The sequence below is a fragment of the Oncorhynchus tshawytscha genome, linkage group LG07 (genome assembly GCF_018296145.1).
Source record: "Oncorhynchus tshawytscha isolate Ot180627B linkage group LG07, Otsh_v2.0, whole genome shotgun sequence".
Taxonomy (NCBI): Eukaryota; Metazoa; Chordata; class Actinopteri; order Salmoniformes; family Salmonidae; genus Oncorhynchus; species Oncorhynchus tshawytscha.
In genome coordinates, this window is record NC_056435.1 from 67854690 (window position 1) to 67872965 (window position 18276).

The 18276-nt window shown below is 43.7% G+C and overlaps 1 protein-coding gene across 2 annotated transcripts in view; it reads left to right on the forward strand.

Moving 5' to 3' along the window:
* Positions 1 to 7752: 7752 nt before the first annotated feature.
* dock3 (dedicator of cytokinesis 3) overlaps positions 7753 to 18276 on the forward strand; it is a 427692-nt gene continuing 417168 nt past the window's right edge. The window contains exon 1 of one of the 2 annotated variants that reach the window (XM_042324863.1): positions 7753 to 8484. In XM_042324863.1, the coding sequence (XP_042180797.1) occupies positions 8448 to 8484 (37 nt within the window). In that variant the 5' untranslated portion in view covers positions 7753 to 8447. The remainder of the gene's footprint in view (positions 8485 to 18276) is intronic. The other variant, XM_042324864.1, reaches the window with a different exon arrangement.

The following is an 18276-nucleotide window of genomic DNA, read 5'->3' on the forward strand; positions in this document are numbered from 1 at the left end:
ATGTTCTGTTATAATCTCCACCCGGCACAGCCAGAAGAGGACTGGCCACCCCTCATAGCCTGGTTCCTCTCTAGGTTTCTTCCTAGGTTCCTGCCTTTCTAGGGAGTTTTTACTAGCCATCGTGGTTCTACATCTGCATTGCTTGCTGTTTGAGGTTTTAGGCTGGGTTTCTGTACAGCACTTTGAGATATCAGCTGATGTACGAAGGGCTATATAAATACATTTGATTTGATTTGATTTAGTGTCATACCCAAGAAGACTTGAGGCTGTAATCGCTGCCAAAGGCGCTTCAAAAAAGTACTCAGTTAAGGTTCTGAATTCTTACTTAAATGTGTTATTTCAGTGTTCTACTTGTAATAAATTTGCAATAATAAATAATAACCTGTTTTGGGGTCGTTATGGGGTATTGTGTGTAGAAAATAAGGCTGTAATGTAACAAAATGTGGAAAAGAGTCAAGGGGTCTGAATACTTTCTGAATGCACTGTATTGTATTGTCAAATATTGATATTTTTTTATGCAATTTGTGGTATTGTCATCTTACTTTCTTACATGGATGATGGTAAATTTACCCAAGGAGGGAAATGTATGTGTGTATGTATTCGCTCACCTCTCCCCATCTCACCTCTCCAAATCTCACCTCTCCCCTTCTCTTCTCTCCCCATCTCACCTCTCCCCATCTCACCTCTCCCAATCTCACCTCTCCCCTTCTCTTCTCTCCCCATCTCACCTCTCCCCATCTCATCTCTCCCCATCTCACCTCTCCCCTTCTCTTCTCTCCCCTTCTCACCTCTCCCCTTCTCTTCTCTCCCCTTCTCACCTCTCCCAATCTCACCATCTCACCTCTCCCCATCTCACCTCTCCCCATCTCACCTCTCCCCTTCTCACCTCTCCCTTGACTGTGGATCCCTTCACCAGGATCAAAGTCAACCACTGGAGTCAGCAAGGGCTGCATAAGGTCAGTGGGTGTGTCTGTCTGTCTGTCTGTCTGTCTGTCTGTCTGTCTCTTTCTCTCTCTCGCTCTTTCTCTCTCTCTCTCTCTTTGTGTCTCATTGTTTGTTTGTTTGTGTGTGTGTGTGTGTGCGTGCGTGCGTGCGTGCGTGTGCGTGTGTGCGTGTGTGTGTAAGTGTCTCCCTTCAGATTAGTGTGCTAATTTTAACCTGCCTGTCTCATCACTAGGCTAATCTGTAGCTGAGATCTGAGGCCATATGGAGATGATACCATCATCATCACGCTCTGTTGGGATTCCTCACTAAGTGGCAATGTTGTTAAGGTTGGTCATAACGCATTGTAACACTTGTTATGGGCATTTATGAATCCCTTACAATGTGTTATTATCTCATACTGACCCAGACGAAATGCAGGCTAAATGTTGATACATACACATCACTTGAGGCTATTACAAGGTCCTCTGTAACTCAGCCTTATTATCATGGTCCTCTGTAACTCAGCCTTATTATCATGGTCCTCTGTAACTCAGCCTTATTATCATGGTCCTCTGTAACTCAGTGGCCCTCTGTAACTCAGCTTTATTATCATGGTCCTCTGTAACTCAGCCTTATTATCATGGTCCTCTGTAACTCAGCCTTATTATCATGGTCCTCTGTAACTCAGCCTTATTATCATGGTCCTCTGTAACTCAGACTTATTATCATGGTCCTCTGTAACTCAGCCTTATTATCATGGTCCTCTGTAACTCAGCCTTATTATCATGGTCCTCTGTAACTCAGCCTTATTATCATGGTCCTCTGTAACTCAGCCTTATTATCATGGTCCTCTGTAACTCAGCCTTATTATCATGGTCCTCTGTAACTCAGCCTTATTATCATGGTCCTCTGTAACTCAGCCTTATTATCTTGGTCCTCTGTAACTCAGTGTCCTCTGTAACTCAGCCTTATTATCATGGTCCTCTGTAGCTCAGCCTTATTATCATGGTCCTCTGTAACTCAGCCTTATTATCATGGTCCTCTGTAACTCAGCCTTATTATCATGGTCCTCTGTAACTCAGCCTTATTATCATGGTCCTCTGTAACTCAGTGGCCCTCTGTAACTCAGCCTTATTATCATGGTCCTCTGTAACTGTAACTCAGTGGTCCTCTGTAACTCAGCCTTATTATCATGGTCCTCTGTAACTCAGTGGCCCTCTGTAACCCTTATTATCATGGTTCTCTGTAACTCAGTGGCCCTCTGTAACTCAGCCTTATTATCATGGTCCTCTGTAACTCAGCCTTATTATCATGGTCCTCTGTAACTCAGTGGCCCTCTGTAACTCAGCCTTATTATCATGGTCCTCTGTAACTCAGCCTTATTATCATGGTCCTCTGTAACTCAGTGGCCCTCTGTAACTTAGCCTTATTATCATGGTCCTCTGTAACTCAGCCTTATTATCATGGTCCTCTGTAACTCAGCCTTATTATCATGGTCCTCTGTAACTCAGCCTTATTATCATGGTCCTCTGTAACTCAGCCTTATTATCATGGTCCTCTGTAACTCAGTGGCCCTCTGTAACTCAGCCTTATTATCATGGTCCTCTGTAACTCAGTGGCCATCTGTAACTCAGCCTTATTATCATGGTCCTCTGTAACTCAGCCTTATTATCATGGTCCTCTGTAACTCAGTGGCCCTCTGTAACTCAGCCTTATTATCATGGTCCTCTGTAACTCAGCCTTATTATCATGGTCCTCTGTAACTCAGCCTTATTATCATGGTCCTCTGTAACTCAGCCTTATTATCATGGTCCTCTGTAACTCAGCCTTATTATCATGGTCCTCTGTAACTCAGTGGTCCTCTGTAGCTCAGTGGTCCTCTGTAACTCAATGGTCCTCTGTAGCTCAGTTGTCCTCTATAGCTCAGTGGTCCTCTGTAGCTCAGTGGCCCTCTGTAACTCAGCCTTATTATCATGGCCCTCTGTAGCTCAGTGGTCCTCTGTAACTCAGTGGTCCTCTGTAACTCAGTGGTCCTCTGTAGCTCAGTGGTCCTCTGTAGCTCAGTGGTCCTCTGTAACTCAATGGTCCTCTGTAGCTCAGTGGTCCTCTATAGCTCAGTGGTCCTCTGTAGCTCAATGGTCTTCTGTAGCTCAGTGGCCCTCTGTAACTCAGCCTTATTATCATGGTCCTCTGTAACTCAGCCTTACTATCATGGTCCTCTGTAACTCAGCCTTATTATCATGGTCCTCTGTAACTCAGCCTTATTATCATGGTCCTCTGTAACTCAGCCTTATTATCATGGTCCTCTGTAACTCAGTGGCCCTCTGTAACTCAGCCTTACTATCATGATCCTCTGAAGCTCAGCATTATTATCATGGTCCTCTGTAACTCAGCCTTATTATCATGGTCCTCTGTAGCTCAGCCTTATTATCATGGCCCTCTGTAACTCAGTGGCCCTCTGTAACTCAGCCTTATTATCATGGTCCTCTGTAACTCAGTGGCCCTCTGTAACTCAGCCTTATTATCATGGTCCTCTGTAACTCAGCCTTATTATCATGGTCCTCTGTAACTCAGCCTTATTATCATGGTCCTCTGTAACTCAGCCTTATTATCATGGTCCTCTGTAGCTCAATGGCCCTCTGTAAGTCTGTGGTCCTCTGTAGCTCAGTGGTCCTCTGTTGCTCAGTGGTCCTCTGTAACTCAGTGGTCCTCTGTAACTCAATGGTCCTCTGTAGCTCAGTGGTCCTCTATAGCTCAGTGGTCCTCTGTAGCTCAGTGGTCCTCTGTAACTCATTGGTCCTCTGTAACTCAGTGGTCCTCTGTAGCTCAGTGGTCCTCTGTAACTCAGCCTTATTATCATGGTCCTCTGTAACTCAGTGGCCCTCTGTAACTCAGCCTTATTATCATGGTCCTCTGTAGCTCAATGGCCCTCTGTAACTCAGCCTTATTATCATGGTCCTCTGTAACTCAGCCTTATTATCATGGTCCTCTGTAACTCAGCCTTATTATCATGGTCCTCTGTAACTCAGCCTTATTATCATGGTCCTCTGTAACTCAGCCTTATTATCATGGTCCTCTGTAGCTCAATGGCCCTCTGTAACTCAGCCTTATTATCATGGTCCTCTGTAGCTCAGCCTTATTATCATGGTCCTCTGTAGCTCAGCCTTATTATCATGGTCCTCTGTAGCTCAGTGGTCCTCTGTAACTCAATTGTCCTCTGTAGCTCAGTGGTCCTCTGTAGCTCAGTGGTCCTCTGTAACTCAGCCTTATTATCATGGTCCTCTGTAACTCAGCCTTATTATCATGGTCCTCTGTAACTCAGCCTTATTATCATGGTCCTCTGTAACTCAGCCTTATTATCATGGTCCTCTGTAACTCAGCCTTATTATCATGGTCCTCTGTAACTCAGCCTTATTATCATGGTCCTCTGTAACTCAGCCTTATTATCATGGTCCTCTGTAACTCAGTGGCCCTCTGTAACTCAGCCTTATTATCATGATCCTCTGAAGCTCAGCCTTATTATCATGGTCCTCTGTAACTCAGCCTTATTATCATGGTCCTCTGTAGCTCAGCCTTATTATCATGGTCCTCTGTAACTCAGCCTTATTATCATGGTCCTCTGTAACTCAGTGGCCTTCTGTAACTCAGCCTTATTATCATGGTCCTCTGTAACTCAGCCTTATTGTCATGGTCCTCTGTAACTCAGCCTTATTATCATGGTCCTCTGTAACTCAGCCTTATTATCATGGTCCTCTGTAACTCAGCCTTATTGTCATGGTCCTCTGTAACTCAGCCTTATTATCATGGTCCTCTTTAACTCAGTGGCCCTCTGTAACTCAGCCTTATTATCATGGTCCTCTGTAGCTCAGTGGTCCTCTGTAACTCAGTGGTCCTCTGTAACTCAGTGGTCCTCTGTAGCTCAGTGGTCCTCCGTAGCTCAGTGGTCCTCTGTAACTCAATGGTCCTCTGTAGCTCAGTGGTCCTCTATAGCTCAGTGGTCCTCTGTAGCTCAGTGGCCCTCTGTAACTCAGCCTTATTATCATGGTCCTCTGTAGCTCAGTGGTCCTCTGTAACTCAGTGGTCCTCTGTAACTCAGTGGTCCTCTGTAACTCAGTGGTCCTCTGTGGCTCAGTGGTCCTCTGTAGCTCAGTGGTCCTCTGTAACTCAGTGGTCCTCTGTAGCTGTGGTCCTCTGTAACTCAGTGGTCCTCTGTAGCTCAGTGGTCCTCTGTAGCTCAGTGGTCCTCTGTAGCTCATTAGTCCTCTGTAGCTCAGTGGTCCTCTCTAGCTCAGTTGGTAGAGCATACTGCTTGCAATGCCAGGATAGTGGGTTTGTTTCACGGGACCATAACATGTCTTAACATTTTGTACCCGTGACTGTAAGTCGATTTGGGAACAAGTGGTCTGTTATAAAGGTCTTTATATAGTAAATGTCTTCTGACAGACGACGTCACTCGTAAGCAATGCTTGTCCCTCAACTGACAGTCATCCCACTATCTGACAATAGGAAATACCTTATTATAAGACATACATGCTTATAACAACTTACAAATGTCATGTTGTCTGAGATTTTCTTGAAGTGTCTTAAATGAAGTAAAAAAACAGAAGTCTACACTATAACACAAAACAGCCTGATCAGTAACAACCCTTTGTGGTGCATCAGGTACCCTTTGGAACACCATGGTTACCTCATGTACTCCTTTGGAACACCATGGTTACCTCATGTACTCCTTTGGATCACCATGGTTACCTCATGTACTTGTGTACTCCTTTGTATCACCATGGCTACCTCATGTACTTGTGTACTCCTTTGCATCACCACGGTTACTTCATGTACTGGTGTACTCCTTTGGATCACCATGGTAACCTCATGTACTTGTGTACTCCTTTGGAACACCATGGTTACCTCATGTACTCTTTTGGATCACCATGGTTACCTCATGTACTTGTGTACTCCTTTGGATCACCACAGTTACCTCATGTACTTGTGTACTCCTTTGCATCACCACGGTTACCTCATGTACTTGTGTACTCCTTTGGATCACCATGGTTACCTCATGTACTTGTGTACTCCTTTGGAACACCATTGGTTACCTCATGTACTCCTTTGGATCACCATGGTTACCTCATGCACTTGTGTACTCCTTTGGATCACCATGGTTACCTCATGTACTGGTGTACTCCTTTGCATCACCACGGTTACTTCATGTACTGGTGTACTCCTTTGGATCACCATGGTTACCTCATGTACTTGAGTACTCCTTTGGATCACTATGGTTACCTCGTGTACTTCTTTGGATCACCATGGTTACCTCATGTACCTGTGTACTCCTTTGGATCACCGTGGTTTCCTCATGTACTGGTGTACTCCTTTGGATCACCATGGTTACCTCATATACTGGTGTACTCCTTTGGATGACCATGGTTACCTTGTGTACTCCTTTGGATCACCATGGTTACCTCATGTACTTGTGCACTCCTTTCCCTGGCAGTCCAGACGAGCAACCCAATCACTATGAATATCCCCTGAAGAGTTGATCTAGGATGCCGTCAACTTCTTATAAACACAAATCAAATCCCTACACTGACTGATGATGAACTCCTTATAAACAAGAAATCAAATCCCTACACTGACCGATGATCAACTCCTTATAAACAAGAAATCAAATCCCTACACTGACTGATGATGATACTTGTCTTTGTTTTATTGTGAATGTCGCTGTGTGTGTGTGTGTGTGTGTGTGTGTGTGTGTGTGTGTGTGTGTGAGAGATTGAGGTGTCAGTAATGCTGCCCAAGTGTGTCAAATTAGTCTCTTATCTATATGTCTTCTAATGCTGCCACATTTTTTAGACAGGTGACAGAGCTTGGACAATTAGTCTCTATATCTATTTTATCAGAGCTTGGCTCTTCATTTTAGACAGAGCTTGGTCACACATGCCATTTTAGACAGAGCTTGGCCAATAGGTTGCTATTTTAGACAGAGCTTGGTCAATAGGTTGCCATTTTAGACAGAGCTTGGTCAATAGGTTACCATTTTAGACAGAGCTTGGCCAATAGGTTACCATTTTAGACAGAGCTTGGCCAATAGGTTGCTATTTTAGACAGAGCTTGGCCAGTAGGTTACCATTTTAGACAGAGCTTGGCCAATAGGTTACCATTTTAGACATAGCTTGGCCAATAGGTTACCATTTTAGACAGAGCTTGGCCAATAAGTTGCCATTTTAGACAGAGCTTGGCCAATAGGTTGGTATTTTAGACAGAGCTTGGCCAATAAGTTGCCATTTTAGACAGAGCTTGGCCAATAGAGCTTGTCTTCTCAAGGCCCTTGTTCATCATGTACTAAGAAATACCTTCTCAGTAACCATTTAGTCCACTTTGATTGATTTAGCCATTTCACTTTTCCCATGCACTGTTGCTTTCTAACTGTGTGTGTGTGTGTGTGTGTGTGTGTGTGTGTGTGTGTGTGTGTGTGTGTGTGTGTGTGTGTGTGTGTGTGTGTGTGTGTGTGTGTGTGAAGAGGGGGGTAAGTCTAAGAAGAGATAGGGACTAATTTGTAAAGAAGTCACCTTGGTGAGCATTAGCTGACACCTCAATCTCTTTTACACACACACACACACACACAGAGAGAGAGAGAGAGAGAGAGAGAGAGAGAGAGAGAGAGAGAGAGAGACACACAGGGACACACCACCAGAGAGAGAGAGAGAGAGAGAGAGAAAGAGAAACTGCCAAAAATAACCTGATATAACACATCCCAAACCAAACAACTGTCTCTCTGTCCCATCTGTGTCCCATCGAAGGATAGACAGACTATTTGGCCATTTGCGTCATGTGCTAGCACTTGGAGAGCCTAAAGATGGCGCAGCGGTGACTGCATGCTATTTGAGTATCCCGTTCACACACTCTCCAGTTTCATCGTAAACAACTGGACATCTCTCTCTCTCGCTCTCTCCGTGCTGTTGCGACATTCACTCTCGGGGGTCTTGAAATGGTCGATTTGCTGTTCCATAGCGACATATGATCATTTTAAAGGTTGTTTTATGAATTCATCCGACTCAAAAACGAGTTTGTGACTGACAGACAGCGGTATTCAGACAGAAGACGAGACTGCTGTGCTGTGCGCTGGTCGAAATAAATAAATAACAGCTTTCTCCATTCTGGCTTCTGGCAGTGGACGGTGCGAGATGCTGCGGCTGCATTGATAGAGTTGGTAGAAGGGATCAACTAGAAGTGACGAGGCAGCCTCAGCCAGGGCTCAGGCTACGAATAGGATAATAACCGAGCACTGATTGCGATAGACTGAGTGAACGTTGTTGTATGACAGACAGCAAGAAGATGCACTAAGGACCGGAAGAGAAAATGCTTCGTTTGAGAGTCGAAATATGAACGCACATTCCACTTTGGTTTTCTTTTATTTGCAGTGATATATTTCCGTGGATCTGAGCGGTTTAAACAACTTTTCGTGGTCCCTTTTTCCATGATAACGGCAGAACCGGGCTTGATTTACCGGGAATTTCACCAGGATCATGTGGACCCCGACGGAAGAGGAGAAAATCGGAGTTGGTGAGTTGATTCAATTCAGTTTGTTTTATTGTTAAAAATAGGCTTTATTCAGGCCTATATATATATATATATATATATTCAATGAGACTGTCATTCCCCTTATTCTCAAGAAATGACTGGCGGTTCAATGCTGGAATATATATATACACAACCTATGTAAGCTATTGGTGATGGGAGCGTTGATATTTCTGCACCTTTTTCTAATCCAAAACCATCACGTTCTATAGAACGCATCTATAGAAGCCTTTCGACATTGCACAAGGCTATTCCGTTTTTAATTAACAACGCACAAGTTGGGCATGTTGGACTTCGTGATGTCATTGTTTTAATGATCTGTATGTCACGTAATCAAAACTACTGGTTCATCTCCAATAGAGGGCGACAAGAAAACACAGCCCACCACAACAGGTGTGATGTCCAGCTCAATGGATAGGGGGGATCAAACTGGGCACAAACTGGTTAAATCAACGTTATCGAATCAAATAACTTCTGTCGACGTATTGTGACGTGGAATCTATGTGGAAAAATACATTGCATATGAAAAAAGTCATAAACTTAAACTGTTGTTTTGAGGGTAAGATTTCACCCACAGGATTATGCCACCTTGGTAACCAATGTTTAACATAAACAAACCTTGTATAAAATATGTTGAATTTGTACCTTTGACGTCAGATCTTTAAACATAATATCCATTATATGAAGAAGAAAAAAACAACAATAGGCTGGGCAGCACCTTCTACTGGGGAGTTGATCTATCTCCAGCACCTCCTACTGGAGAGTTGATCTATCTACAGCACCTTCTACTGGGGAGTTGATCTATCTACAGCACCTTCTACTGGGGAGTTGATCTATCTACAGCACCTTCTACTGGGGAGTTGATCTATCTACAGCACCTTCTACTGGGGAGTTGATCTATCTACAGCACCTCCTACTGGAGAGTTGATCTATCTACAGCACCTCCTACTGGAGAGTTGATCTATCTACAGCACCTTCTACTGGGGAGTTGATCTATCTACAGCACCTTCTACTGGGGAGTTGATCTATCTACAGCACCTTCTACTGGGGAGTTGATCTATCTACAGCACCTTCTACTGGGGAGTTGATCTATCTACAGCACCTTCTACTGGGGAGTTGATCTATCTACAGCACCTTCTACTGGGGAGTTGATCTATCTACAGCACCTTCTACTGGGGAGTTGATCTATCTACAGCACCTTCTACTGGGGAGTTGATCTATCTACAGCACCTTCTACTGGGGAGTTGATCTATCTACAGCACCTTCTACTGGGGAGTTGATCTATCTACAGCACCTTCTACTGGAGAGTTGATCTATCTACAGCACCTTCTACTGGGGAGTTGATCTATCTACAGCACATTCTACTGGAGAGTTGATCTATCTACAGCACCTTCTACTGGGGAGTTGATCTATCTACAGCACCTCCTACTGGAGAGTTGATCTATCTACAGCACCTCCTACTGGAGAGTTGATCTATCTACAGCACCTCCTACTGGAGGGGAGTTGATCTATCTACAGCACCTCCTACTGGAGAGTTGATCTATCTACAGCACCTTCTACTGGAGAGTTGATCTATCTACAGCACCTTCTACTGGAGAGTTGATCTATCTACAGCACCTTCTACTGGAGAGTTGATCTATCTACAGCACCTTCCTGGACTGGAGAGTTGATCTATCTACAGCACCTCCTACTGGAGTTGTTGATCTATCTACAGCACCTCCTACTGGAGAGTTGATCTATCTACAGCACCTCCTACAGAAGAGTTGATCTATCTACAGCACCTCCTACTGGAGAGTTGATCTATCTACAGCACCTTCTACTGGAGAGTTGATCTATCTACAGCACCTCCTACAGAAGAGTTGATCTATCTACAGCACCTTCTACTGGAGAGTTGATCTATCTACAGCTATCCCTTCTCTGTCCCATCCTTGGTTTTACCAAGGCCAGCCAAGCTTTGATATTTATCACTGTCTATTACCAATGTGCTATCGTGAGAATGATTGTTGAAAAATCTCCACTTAATAGATGTTTCTGTCGCTATCAAAGTCATTTCAAAGGGTACAGAGCAAATGAAATGTAGCCATGCTTTATAAATGATAGACTGTGTATACACAAGTATGTGGATACCCCTTTAAATGAGTGGATTCTATTTCAGCCACATCCGTTGCTGACAGGTGTATAAAATCGAGCACACAGCCATGCAATCTCCATAGACAAACATTGGCAGTAGAATGGCCTTACTAAAGAGCTCAGACTTACAACGTAGCACCGTCATAGGATGCCACCTTTCAAATAAGTCCGTTTGTCAAATGTCTGCCCTGCTAATGCTGCCCTGGTCAACTGTGAGTGCTGTTATTGTGAATGTGTAATCGTCGAGGAGCAACATCGGCTCAGCTACGAAACGGTAGGTGACACACAAGCTCACAGAACGGGACCGCGAGTGCTGAAGTGCGTAGCGCGTAAAAATCATATGTCCTCGGTTGAAACACTCACTACCGAGTTCCAAACTGCCTCTGGAAGCAACATCGGCACAATAACTGTTCGTCTGAGGCTTCATGAAATGGGTTTCCATGGCCGAGCAGCCGCACACAAGCCTAAAATCATCACGAGCAATGCCAAGTGTCGGCTGGAGTGGTGTAAAGCTCACCGCCATTTGACTCAGGAATAGTGGAAACGCGTTCTCTGGAGGGATGAATCACGCTTCACCATCTGGCAGTCCAACGGATTAATCTGGGTTTGGCGAATACCAGGAGAACGCTACCTGCCCCAATGCATAGTGCCAACTGTAAAGTTTGGTGGAGGAGGAATAATGGTCTGGGGCTGTTTGCATGTTCGGGCCCCTTAGTTCCAGTGAAGGGAAATCTTATCACTACAGCATACAATGCTACATACGTGCTTCTTCATCTGCATTGCTTGCTGTTTGGGGTTTTAGGCTGGGTTTCTATACAGCACTTTGAGATATCAGCTGATGTACGAAGGGCTTTATAAATACATTTGATTTGAATGACATTCTAGACAATTCTGTGCTTCCAACTTTGTAGCAACAGTTTGGGGAAGGCCCTTTCCTGTTTCAGCATGACAATGCCCCTGTGCACAATGTGAGAACTTGACTGGCCTGTAAAGAGACCTCGATCCCATCGAACAGCTTTGGAATAAATTGGAATGCCGACTGCGAGCCAGGCCTAATCGCCCAAAATCAGTGCCCAATCTCACTAATGCTCTTGTGGCTGAATGGAAGCAGGTCCCTGCAACAATTTTCCAACATCTAGCGGAAAGCCTTCCCAGAAGAGTGGAGGCTGTTATAGCAGCAAAGGGGGGACCAACTCTATATTGTCGCTCATGAGTTTGGAATGAGATGTTTGACTAGCAGGTGTCCACATACGTTTGGTCATCAACAATGATGCTATTTAGGCCTATAGCATTTGGGAAATCATCAACAGCTATTGTTTAAATTCAGCGCAGGATTCAACTAAAAATAGACAATACATATAATATAGGCCTTTTCAACTTTGGTTGATTTCAAATGCAATCGATAAATTTGGGTGGCAGGAAGCCTAGTGGTTAGAGTGTAGGGGGGGCAGGTAGCCTAGTGGTTAGAGTGTAGGGGGCAGGTAGCCTAGTGGTTAGAGTGTAGGGGGAGCAGGTAGCCTAGTGGTTAGAGTGTAGGGGGACAGGTAGCCTAGTGTTTAGAGTGTAGGGGGACAGGTAGCCTAGTGGTTAGAGTGTAGGGGGACAGGTAGCCTAGTGGTTAGAGTGTAGGGGGACAGGTAGCCTAGTGGTTAGAGTGTAGGGGGACAGGTAGCCTAGTGGTTAGAGTGTAGGGGGACAGGTAGCCTAGTGGTTAGAGTGTAGGGGGACAGGTAGCCTAGTGGTTAGAGTGTAGGGGGACAGGTAGCCTAGTGGTTAGAGTGTAGGGGGACAGGTAGCCTAGTGGTTAGAGTGTAGGGGGACAGGTAGCCTAGTGGTTAGAGTGTAGGGGGACAGGTAGCCTAGTGGTTAGAGTGTAGGGGGACAGGTAGCCTAGTGGTTAGAGTGTAGGGGGACAGGTAGCCTAGTGGTTAGAGTGTAGGGGGACAGGTAGCCTAGTGGTTAGAGTGTAGGGGGACAGGTAGCCTAGTGGTTAGAGTGTAGGGGGACAGGTAGCCTAGTGGTTAGAGTGTAGGGGGACAGGTAGCCTAGTGGTTAGAGTGTAGGGGGACAGGTAGCCTAGTGGTTAGAGTGTAGGGGGACAGGTAGCCTAGTGGTTAGAGTGTAGGGGGACAGGTAGCCTAGTGTGGTTAGAGTGTAGGGGGACAGGTAGCCTAGTGGTTAGAGTGTAGGGGGACAGGTAGCCTAGTGGTTAGAGTGTAGGGGGAGCAGGTAGCCTAGTGGTTAGAGTGTAGGGGGACAGGTAGCCTAGTGGTTAGAGTGTAGGGGTGGTTAGAGTGTAGGGGGACAGGTAGCCTAGTGGTTAGAGTGTAGGGGGACAGGTAGCCTAGTGGTTAGAGTGTAGGGGGACAGGTAGCCTAGTGGTTAGAGTGTAGGGGGACAGGTAGCCTAGTGGTTAGAGTGTAGGGGGACAGGTAGCCTAGTGGTTAGAGTGTAGGGGGACAGGTAGCCTAGTGGTTAGAGTGTAGGGGGAAGGTAGCCTAGTGGTTAGAGTGTAGGGGGACAGGTAGCCTAGTGGTTAGAGTGTAGGGGGACAGGTAGCCTAGTGGTTAGAGTGGAGGGGGACAGGTAGTCTAGTGGTTAGAGTGGAGGGGGACAGGTAGCCTAGTGGTTAGAGTGTAGGGGGACAGGTAGCCTAGTGGTTAGAGTGTAGGGGGACAGGTAGTCTAGTGGTTAGAGTGTAGGGGGACAGGTAGCCTAGTGGTTAGAGTGTAGGGGGACAGGTAGTCTAGTGGTTAGAGTGTAGGGGGACAGGTAGCCTAGTGGTTAGAGTGTAGGGGGAGCAGGTAGCCTAGTGGTTAGAGTGTAGGGGGGACAGGTAGTCTAGTGGTTAGAGTGTTAACAAAAGGTTGCTGGATCAAATCTCTGCTGACAAAGTAAAACACTGTCAAACAAGGCTGTTAACCCACTGCTCCCTGGTAGGCTGTCATTGGAAATAAGAATTTTTTCTTAACTGACTTGCCTAGTTAAATAAAGGATAAATAAAGGTGTAAAATAGTTAAATAATATAAATCAAATCAAATCAAATTTTATTTGTCACATACACATGGTAAGCAGATGTTAATGCGAGTGTAGCGAAATGCTTGTGCTTCTAGTTCCGACAATGCAGTAATAACGAACAAGTAATCTAACTAACAATTCCAAAAAACTACTGTCTTATGCACAGTGTAAGGGGATAAAGAATATGTACATAAGGATATATGAATGAGTGATGGTACAGAGCAGCATAGGCAAGATACAGTAGATGATATTGAGTACAGTATATACATATGAGATGAGTATGTAAACCAAGTGGCATAGTTAAAGTGGCTAGTGATACATGTATTACATAAGGATGCAGTCGATGATATAGAGTACAGTATCTACGTATGCATATGAGATGAATAATGTAGGGTAAGTAACATTATATAAGGTAGCATTGTTTAAAGTGGCTAGTGATATATTTACATCATTTCCCATCAATTCCCATTATTAAAGTGGCACATCTGGAGTAGAGTCAGTGTCATTGACAGTGTGTTGGCAGTAGCCACTCAATGTTAGTGGTGGCTGTTTAACAGTCTGATGGCCTTGAGATAGAAGCTGTTTTTCAGTCTCTCGGTCCCAGCTTTGATGCACCTGTACTGACCTCGCCTTCTGGATGACAGCGGGGTGAACAGGCAGTGGCTCGGGTGGTTGGTGTCCTTGATGATCTTTATGGCCTTCCTGTAGCATCGGGTGGTGTAGGTGTCCTGGAGGGCAGGTAGTTTGCCCCCGGTGCTGCGTTGTGCAGACCTCACTACCCTCTGGAGAGCCTTACGGTTGAGGGCGGTGCAGTTGCCATACCAGGCGGTGATACAGCCCGCCAGGATGCTCTCGATTGTGCATCTGTAGAAGTTTGTGAGTGCTTTTGGTGACAAGCCGAATTTCTTCAGCCTCCTGAGGTTGAAGAGGCGCTGCTGCGCCTTCCTCACGATGCTGTCTGTGTGAGTGGACCAATTCAGTTTGTCTGTGATGTGTATGCCGAGGAACTTAAAACTTGCTACCCTCTCCACTACTGTTCCATCGATGTGGATGGGGGGGTGTTCCCTCTGCTGTTTCCTGAAGTCCACAATCATCTCCTTAGTTTTGTTGACGTTGAGTGTGAGGTTATTTTCCTGACACCACACTCCGAGGGCCCTCACCTCCTCCCTCCCTTTAGGCCGTCTCGTCGTTGTTGGTAATCAAGCCTACCACTGTTGTGTCGTCCGCAAACTTGATGATTGAGTTGGAGGCGTGCGTGGCCACGCAGTCGTGGGTGAACAGGGAGTACAGGAGAGGGCTCAGAACGCACCCTTGTGGGGCCCCAGTGTTGAGGATCAGCGGGGAGGAGATGTTGTTGCCTACCCTCACCACCTGGGGGCGGCCCGTCAGGAAGTCCAGTACCCAGTTGCACAGGGCGGGGTCGAGACCCAGGGTCTCGAGCTTGATGACGAGCTTGGAGGGTACTATGGTGTTGAATGCCGAGCTGTAGTCGATGAACAGCATTCTCACATAGGTATTCCTCTTGTCCAGATGATGTCACGTAGAGTAGGCCAGATGGTTGTTGTTGCGTCGACAACCAAACACAATTCAATATTACTTTTGTAAGACTGTAAATACACTAATGTAACAGTATTTAGTTAACCTTTTAGGTTACCGAGGTTACTGGAACAATAAATACACTAATGTAACAGTATTTATTTAACCTTTTAGGTTACCGAGGTTACTGGAACAATAAATACACTAATGTAACAGTATTTATTTAACCTTTTAGGTTACCGAGGTTACTGAAACAATAGATACACTAATGTAACAGTATTTATTTAAGGTTACCGAGGTTACTGAAACAATAAATACACTAATGTAACAGTATTTATTTAACCTTTTAGGTTACCGAGGTTACTGGAACAATAAATACACTAATGTAACAGTATTTATTTAACCTTTTAGGTTACCGAGGTTACTGGAACAATAAATACACTAATGTAACAGTATTTATTTAACCTTTTAGGTTACCGAGGTTACCCTAACAATAAATACACTAATGTAACAGTATTTATTTAACCTTTTAGGTTACCGAGGTTACTGGAACAATAAATACACTAATGTAACAGTATTTATTTAACCTTTTAGGTTACCGAGGTTACTGGAACAATAAATACACTAATGTAACAGTATTTATTTAACCTTTTAGGTTACCGAGGTTACTGGAACAATAAATACACTAATGTAACAGTATTTATTTAACCTTTTAGGTTACCGAGGTTACTGAAACAATAGATACACTAATGTAACAGTATTTATTTAACCTTTTAGGTTACCGAGGTTACTGGAACAATAAATACACTAATGTAACAGTATTTATTTAACCTTTTAGGTTACCGAGGTTACTGAAACAATAGATACACTAATGTAACAGTATTTATTTAACCTTTTAGGTTACCGAGGTTACCCTAACAATAAATACACTAATGTAACAGTATTTATTTAAGGTTACCGAGGTTACTGAAACAATAGATACACTAATGTAACAGTATTTATTTAAGGTTACCGAGGTTACTGGAACAATAAATACACTAATGTAACAGTATTTATTTAACCTTTTAGGTTACCGAGGTTACTGAAACAATAGATACACTAATGTAACAGTATTTATTTTAGGTTACCGAGGTTACTGAAACAATAAATACACTAATGTAACAGTATTTATTTTAGGTTACCGAGGTTACTGAAACAATAGATACACTAATGTAACAGTATTTATTTAAGGTTACCGAGGTTACTGGAACAATAGATACACTAATGTAACAGTATTTATTTAAGGTTACCGAGGTTACTGGAACAATAGATACACTAATGTAACAGTATTTATTTAAGGTTACCGAGGTTACTGAAACAATAGATACACTAATGTAACAGTATTTATTTAAGGTTACCGAGGTTACTGGAACAATAGATACACTAATGTAACAGTATTTATTTAAGGTTACCGAGGTTACTGAAACAATAGATACACTAATGTAACAGTATTTATTTAAGGTTACCGAGGTTACTGAAACAATAGATACACTAATGTAACAGTATTTATTTAAGGTTACCGAGGTTACTGAAACAATAGATACACTAATGTAACAGTATTTATTTAAGGTTACCGAGGTTACTGAAACAATAGATACACTAATGTAACAGTATTTATTTAAGGTTACCGAGGTTACTGGAACAATAGATACACTAATGTAACAGTATTTATTTAAGGTTACCGAGGTTACTGGAACAATAGATACACTAATGTAACAGTATTTATTTAAGGTTACCGAGGTTACTGGAACAATAGATACACTAATGTAACAGTATTTATTTAAGGTTACCGAGGTTACTGAAACAATAGATACACTAATGTAACAGTATTTATTTAAGGTTACCGAGGTTACTGAAACAATAGATACACTAATGTAACAGTATTTATTTAAGGTTACCGAGGTTACTGGAACAATAGATACACTAATGTAACAGTATTTATTTAAGGTTACCGAGGTTACTGAAACAATAGATACACTAATGTAACAGTATTTATTTAAGGTTACCGAGGTTACCCTAACAATAGATACACTAATGTAACAGTATTTATTTAAGGTTACCGAGGTTACCCTAACAATAGATACACTAATGTAACAGTATTTATTTAAGGTTACCGAGGTTACTGAAACAATAGATACACTAATGTAACAGTATTTATTTTAGGTTACCGAGGTTACTGGAACAATAGATACACTAATGTAACAGTATTTATTTAAGGTTACCGAGGTTACCCTAACAATAAATATCTTCTTATGTAATCATGGAAAGCGTGTATGTTCAGGGCTGCAGGTTTGTGGAAATCGTCTCAATTGTTGTAATAATCTGCACAGAATCTAAAAACGTCTTTGCTCACTTGTACTTTAATCAAAATCAAATCAAATCCAATGTATTGATAAAGCCCTTCGTACATCAGCTGATATCTCAAAGTGCTGTACAGAAACCCAGCCTATAACCCCAAACAGCAAGCAATGCAGGTGTAGAAGCACGGTGGCTAGGAAAAACTCCCTAGAAAAGGCCAGAACCAATCAAGGAACCAGGCTATGAGGGGTGGCCTCTTCTGGCTGTGCCGGGTGGAGATTATAACAGAACATGGCCATTAATTAAGGCCAGATTGTTCTTCAAGATGTTCAAATGGTAATAGATGACCAGCAGGGTCAAATAATAATGACAGTGGTTGTAAGAGGGTGAAACAGGTCAGTACCTCAAAAATAAACATCAGTTGGCTTTTCATAGCCGAGCATTCAGAGGTCGAGAGAGAGAGGTCGAGAGAGAGAGGTCGAGAGAGAGAGAGGTCGAGAGAGAGAGAGGTCGAGAGAGAGAGAGGTCGAGAGAGAGAGAGGTCGAGAGAGAGAGGTCGAGAGAGAGAGGTCGAGAGAGAGAGGTCGAGAGAGAGAGAGAGAGAGGTCGAGAGAGAGGTCGAGAGAGAGGTCGAGAGAGAGAGGTCGAGAGAGAGAGGTCGAGAGAGAGAGGTCGAGAGAGAGAGAGAGAGGTCGAGAGAGAGAGAGAGAGAGAGAGAGGTCGAGAGAGAGAGAGGTCGAGAGAGAGAGAGGTCGA